The sequence below is a fragment of the Corvus brachyrhynchos genome, unplaced genomic scaffold (genome assembly GCF_000691975.1).
Source record: "Corvus brachyrhynchos isolate BGI_N302 unplaced genomic scaffold, ASM69197v1 scaffold351, whole genome shotgun sequence".
Lineage (NCBI taxonomy): Eukaryota > Metazoa > Chordata > Aves > Passeriformes > Corvidae > Corvus > Corvus brachyrhynchos.
The window spans coordinates 927,516-933,938 of record NW_008236203.1 but is presented as its reverse complement, the minus strand read 5'-3'; the positions used below and the strand labels follow the sequence as shown (position 1 = coordinate 933,938).

The following is a 6,423-nucleotide window of genomic DNA, read 5'->3' as shown; positions in this document are numbered from 1 at the left end:
AGCCTGGCACAGTGGGAGGTGTCCCTGCCCAGGGCAGGGGGTAGGGCAGGAAGATCTTTAAGGTCCTTCCAACCCAAACCATTCCATGATACCTGCAGGTGTCTGCAGAGCTGGGGAAATCCTCCAAGCCTTCCTTATTGAGAGGGATGGAATTTCCGGAAAAGAAAAACTGTGGGAGTCCCTAATTCCCTGAGGCGATGCAGAGCCCAGTTTTCAGCCTCAGTTCTTAAGCTGCTCTCTGCAGTTTTGTTGTGTTATTTCATTGGGAATTTGCCCAGGTGTGAGACCCCGGTCTCAGCTCAGCCCACGGGGTGACGGGACCTTGCACACGTGGGGCAGGGTCCTGGCGGGCTCTGCCCCTGCCCAAGGCGAGTCCTTCCCTCCAATCCTTTAACTGCTCCTTAATCCTTCCTCCACAGCAGCCCGACCCAGGAATTCCCACCCCTGTTTGCCAAGAGGTAGGAGCTGGAGCTCGGGAAGCACTGCTGGGGCTGGGTGCCTGTGCCAGGCTGGGACAGCAGATCCCAGGAGTTTCACGGCAGAGGAAGAACAATTCCTCGAAAAGGGATGCTGGGGGTTGGATCCCGCTGGGGTTGTTCTGGGAGAAACAGTGTTGGAAACACTGGGAATACAATCCTGATGGTGCTTTGGGTTATGGGCAAGCTGAAACTGCAGAGACTCAGTCACAGCCATCCTGTTTCCCGGGCAGCTGCTCCAGGAGGATGCTCCTCAGGCATCTCCCTCCTCAGGCTGTCAGTGGGATGGGGAAAGGAGCCCAGGGCTCCCTCTGGAATCCAAGAACTCACCTGATGCTGTGTGAGCAAAAATGCCTGGCTGTGTTCAGTCCCTTGGGATGCTCAGCAGGAGCACAGGGAGCAGGAGGAGCAGGAAATTCCTGCTCCAGGGGAAACAGGGTGGGGGAAAATGGGGATAAACTGCCTGGAAAGCTACAGAAAAGAGGAAACCATGTGACATTTGTCTCTTTTTCGCTGTGGAAAGAATTGAGATAGAAGAGGAGGAAGGACAGCAGAGGAGGAGTCCAGCTGTGCCGGGTTCATCCAGGATTTCACCGGACAGCAGCAGGTATCCGTTCCTTGGGGTGGGATGCCTGGTTCCAGGGCTTCACCAGCTTGGGGATAAGTGCATTTATTGGCTGTCCAAACACAGCCACACGTGGAGGGTTGGCAGAGGAGACTTCCCAGAGAAGCTGTGGCTGCCCCTGGATTTAAAGCCCATCCAGTGCCACCCTCTGTGGGCAGGGACACCTTCCACTATCCCAGGTTGCTCCAAGCCCCATCCAGCTGAACTCTTTCTTGCCAAACAGGTGCAAGGGAATAATTTTCAGTTGTTTTCTGATGTTTTTGACTGAATCCATGCCTGGAGTACAAAAAAGGTGGAATAGTTCTCACTGCAAACAGCACTTTGGCTGCTGCCCTTGTCCTGGTGCTTCTGTTGGTGTGTCACTGCAGAAAGTGGCAATTCCTGGCAAAATCAGTGCTTTTAATTTAAAACTTGCTTCTGATAAGAGGACTTTGTCAGTGAATGGATTGAGAAGAGTGATGATTCATTCCCACCTTCTCCAGTCCCATTCCATGCAGGGCACATTGGGCAGCTGCAGTTGGAGCTGGTTTGACCAGGAATGACAGCTTTGTCCTTTGTCCTCTCTCACAGCCCCAAACCAGGCAGCAGGAGCCAAACATCCCCATCCCCGAGTGAAACCTCGGGAGAAATCTCCCCCCCTGCTGAAATCAGGTGGGTCTGGAGGCCCTGCAGCAGCAGCTCTGCCTGCGGGGATTCCCTGCAGACACGAAATCCTCCAGGACACGGAGCAGCACAGAACAGCAAACACCATGCAGGGAATCCAGGGAAGGGGCAAAAGCGTCCGGGAGGGAACATTCTGTGCTGGGAATCCAAATCCAGCCCCTTCCATGGGCTCCTCCGATGATTCTCCCTCATTCCTGCCCTGCTCATAGCTCACTTCCAACACCTTCCTGTGCAGCTCCCGGCTCCTCCTCCCCCTCCCTCATGCTCCCACTGTTTTCCCTGCAGGAATGGTGAGGACAGACAGGCCCCGAATGGGAAATTCTCCTTGGAAGCAGTGTCCCAGCCTGGGGATGGGTAAGGAACGGGCAGGGGCTGATCCGTGCTGCTGCACCGAGGCCTGACCCTGGATTCTCTCGGGAGCAGCAGCTCCTGGTGTGCCCCGGGCTGGGCTGCACTCCCAGAGCATCATCTGCTGGCAGAGGTGCAGCCTGGCAGAGCTCTCCTCTCTTCCCTCACCCCCCTGGGATTCTCCTCCCTGCCTCGCTCCCTGAACACTCCACTCCCCACATTTCACTTCATTTTGCTGCTCCATTTGCCTCCCACTGCCATTCCTTGCAAGTGTCCCACCTCCAGGGGCTGTGCTGGCCCTTGGCAGGTGGTGGCTCCTGCTGATGTTGGTCCATGGTTCCATGATCCCTGATCTGCCCACTGGGCTCGGGAATGTGGCCCTGCTTGGCCTGATAGAGAGATTAACCCCGTTTTGTTCCCCACCCAACTAAATATCAGCAGATTTTCTGGGATGATACCCTACAAATGCTGACGGGCCCCATTTTCACTGGGATTTCCCTTATTCTAGGGACAAAGCTCTGAAGGAAAAGCCTGAGGTGTTGCCATGGGATGAGCAGGCCCCCAGGGCCACCGGGGCTTCCACGAATGGAAGGTAGAGTCCCTGTGGGGTTCCTGACCTGGGCACTGCACAGTCCATGAAATGCTGCTCTGGAGCTGGCTGGAATCTGGGAATGGATGTTTCCTGACGGAAAAACCCATTGCATCTGGGCTTTGTAGAACTGCTCTGTCCTTTGTGAGATGCTCAGGAAAGTCACTGCAGAGCATTCCTCAAGCTGTGTCTCTCTTTTCCAGTTTTCCTGAGCACACAGAAGCCAAGAATGGGTTTTACCCACCAGAGTAAGTGGGAAATTCCCTTTTTCCCCTTCATTTTAGAGTGGGGGGTGTTCTGACCTGGCACTGCCCTGCAGACGAGTTCTGGGAGCAGCCCTTGAAAAGGGGGGTGGGCTCAAAAGGCCTGGGATCTCCCAGCTGCTTTCCTCACACAAGGACGAGTTGGTTGGATTTGGAGCTCAGCCCTTCAGGAAATTTCCAGAGCTAAGCAGGAGGGAGGAAAAGACGTTCCATTGGAGCCAGGAAAAGCTCATGGTTGATGTTTACGCTTCTTGGTGTTCTCCACCTGCTGAGCTTCCTGCTGGGACCATCCCATCCCCCTTCTCCCTGCAGGTCCGGCTCTGGTTCCTGGGACAGACCTGGGGATGCTCCGGAGGAGCTGCTCCGCCAGTCCGAGCCCTCTCCCTGCCAGGGTGACACCAGGTGGGACCCTGCTCAGGGCCTGGGGCTGGCACCTCTGCTTCCAGCTGGGCTGGGAATAAGCAACTTGTCCAGAGCAGGGCTGGGATTAGAATTCAAACCGGGCAACAACCGGAAATGGAAAATCCTGTGTGGGTGAAAGGGGGAACGGCATCCTTCTGTTCACTGTTACACAACTTCATCCCAGACAAGCAGCTTGGGAATTCAGGAGGAATTTCTCCATGGAAAGGGTGGCAGGCCCTGGAAGGGGCTGCCCAGGGAGGTTTGGAGTGCCCATCCCTGGAGGTGTCCAAGGAAGGCCTGGAGGTGGCACTCAGAGCTCTGGGCTGGGGACAAGGTGGGCATCGGGCACAGCTTGGACTCGATCCCGGAGGCCTTTTCCAACCTCTGGGATTGTGGGAGCAGACCCAGCAGCTTCAGCATTGCCTTTAGTGCCTCCACCCCACAGGAGTTTAGAGCCTTTTCTCCGTGACATTGCCAGAGGTGCAGGGTCGGGAGGGAATTGCTGCTGTTGGCAGCAAACACTGGGATCTCCCTGGAGCTGCTCCCCTCCCTTGTCCATTGTTTTGGGATTCATTTCCATGCACTGGCCCATCAAAGGCCTTGAGGTGAGCAGATTTCAGGGCCAGGTTGGACAGGGCCTGGAGCAACCTGGAGTGCTGGGAGGTGTCCCTGCCCATGGCAGGGGGTGGGACTGGAGGGGCTTCAAGGTGCTTCCAAGCCAAACCATTCCATGATTCCTGGATTCTATGGAATGAATTCAGCCCTCTGTGCTGAGGTGAGGAGGATCCCGAGGCCTGGAGCTGCTGCTGGAGATGCAGGAATGTCTTCCCCGAAGTTGCTCATGTTGTGCTTTGTCCAGGTGCTCCATCCTGGGACAGGACAGGGAATTCCTGCGCAGAGATGTGTGGGAATCGGGTCCCAGTAACCTCCTCAGTTCCACCAGCAGCCTCTCCTCCTCTCGGTTAGAGATGGAAAATGGGTTTTTCTGAAGGAAAATCAGTTCTCTGAGACAATTCCTTTGTGTTTCCTGGGCTGATACAAAGTGCAGTGCTGCTGCTCCATACAAATCCCCTGGAAGCCTTTGGAAGCTCTGAATTCCCCCTTTTTTGCCAGGTCTCACTTGCAGCCCGATGTCCCCTTTCCTCCCACTGAGAGAAGCCCTGTGCACATCGAGGACACAGAATATTCCTTTAAAAGGTAAGAATAGGGTGAATTTAGTGGATGTAGGAATAATCCTGAGGATCAAGGGAAACCCGAATGGGCAGGCACAGAAAGAGGCTCCTTCTCCAGCTTTTATCCCACAGATGGAGACAACTGAGGTTTAAATAAACCAGGATCTTTGTGTTGTATCCCTCTCCATCTCCTTTGAGACCAGCCAAGCACTCCAGATTTTTCCTCCTCTTGTGTTCTCAGTGGGGTTCAGTCACTCCCTCTTAATCCCCTGAAAATCCAGGGATGCTGGAGCAGCAGCAGGGAGCTGGAAGCAGCTGGAATACAGGGACTGTGTCATGTTCTAGAGAAAAGTCACAGGGCAGGCTGGCACCTGGGGAGCAGAGCAGTGCCAGGATCCAGGTGCCAGTTTTTAGGGATGTCATGGGCCTTGCTCTGCTTGCCAGGTCTGTCCTGGGCTATGAGGAGAGGAGCAGCTCCACGAATCCCGAGGGCCCAGCCCAGCACCAGCCCTACTGGCATGACACAAGGTGAGGACTGGGGGGACTGGGAGGTTTGGGGGCTGGTGGTCTGGGAGGTTTGGGGTTGGTGGTCTGGGAGGTTTGGAATGGCTCTGGCCACACTGGCTCCTGCTCCCGGCCTGCTCCTCTGCAGGGAATGGGTGTCTGCCCATCCCAGCATGGATTTTCCCGATTGTGGATGTCTGGTTTAGGTTTTTGGACTCAGCCAGCCTCACTGAGAGGGGCCAAGGACTCCCTGGCCATGAGACCCACCCGGAGCCCCCCAGGCTGGAGGATCCTGCTGAGCCTGGGTAAGGAATGGGGCAATCCCCCCCCCGCCTTCTCCTGTGGGATGAGGGGTCATTCCTTGGGCATCTTCCCCCCTGCTGATAAATATTCTCCCAGGTTCTCCTTCTCATAGAATCACGGAGTTGTTAAGGTTGGAAAAGACCTCTCGGATCAAGTCCAAGCATCAGCCAGCACCACCACCATGTTCAGCACTAATCCCTGTCCTCAGGCACTGCATCCACACACTCCCTGAACATTGCCAGGCCTTGACAACCCTTTCCATGAAGAAAGTTTTCCCAATATCCAACCTAAACCTCCTCCAGTGTAACCTGAGGCCTTTTTGGGCCTGATTCTAGTGCTGCTTCTCCTGGATGAATCTTTTACCGTGGTTTTATAGGAAAACCTGGGAGAAATTATCCTCCTTAGCTGGAGCCATCAAACTCTGTCCAGCTGGGCTGCCAGGAGTCGCTTCCTAGACTTTAAACTCGGGAGCAGAGGGTCTCTAAGGAGAGACAAACTGTAAAGGTCTCATGTCTTGGCAGGTCCAGCTCTGTTCCTGGAGGAAGCAGCATCCCAGCTCCAGACATTCCACAGGCAAACGAGTCTGACCCACGCGGGGCCAGGTGCGGAGCCGGGGCACCAGGACACTCCCTCACACACCTCCAGTTCTCCTTCCCGGCCTGTCCAAAGGCACCCAGATGCTCATTTCTTGGCTCAAGGAATTCAGAAACCAATACAGGCTCTGCCAGTGCCACCTTTCCCCCTGGAGCACAGCACTGCAGGGAGCTCCCCCAGGGATTGCTGCAGCTCAGCATCAGAAGGACGTAGAGCTGCTGGGGCGAGTCCAGAAGAGGCCACAGAGCTGCTCTGAGGGCTGGGAGGTGCTCCTCTGCTCTGGAGCCACGCTGGGAGGGCTGGGGGTGCTCACCTGGAGAAGGGAAGGACACAGGGACACCTCAGAGCCTAAAGGGGGCTGGTCACAGGACACAGAAGGTGTCCCTGCCCGCAGCAGGGATGGAACTGGATGGGCTTCAAGGTCCTTCCGTCCCAAACCATTCCGTGTTTCTCTTCCATGGCTTTATTTCAGCAGCTCTCTTCC

The 6,423-nt window shown here is 55.6% G+C and overlaps 1 protein-coding gene across 9 annotated transcripts in view; it reads left to right on the top strand.

Annotated features, from left to right (window-relative positions):
• The window catches only part of ZNF185 (zinc finger protein 185 (LIM domain)), a 29,249-nt gene that overhangs the window by 12,290 nt on the left and 10,536 nt on the right, over window positions 1–6,423 (top strand). For 7 of the 9 annotated variants that reach the window (XM_017741501.1, XM_017741529.1, XM_017741521.1 and 4 more), the window contains exons 10-20: window positions 420–458; window positions 1,000–1,083; window positions 1,672–1,752; window positions 2,050–2,118; window positions 2,621–2,704; window positions 2,905–2,949; window positions 3,277–3,366; window positions 4,480–4,563; window positions 4,983–5,066; window positions 5,249–5,347; window positions 5,867–5,947. In XM_017741501.1, the coding sequence (XP_017596990.1) occupies window positions 420–458; window positions 1,000–1,083; window positions 1,672–1,752; window positions 2,050–2,118; window positions 2,621–2,704; window positions 2,905–2,949; window positions 3,277–3,366; window positions 4,480–4,563; window positions 4,983–5,066; window positions 5,249–5,347; window positions 5,867–5,947 (840 nt within the window). The remainder of the gene's footprint in view (window positions 1–419; window positions 459–999; window positions 1,084–1,671; window positions 1,753–2,049; window positions 2,119–2,620; window positions 2,705–2,904; window positions 2,950–3,276; window positions 3,367–4,479; window positions 4,564–4,982; window positions 5,067–5,248; window positions 5,348–5,866; window positions 5,948–6,423) is intronic. The other 2 variants (XM_017741480.1, XM_017741490.1) reach the window with 2 other exon arrangements.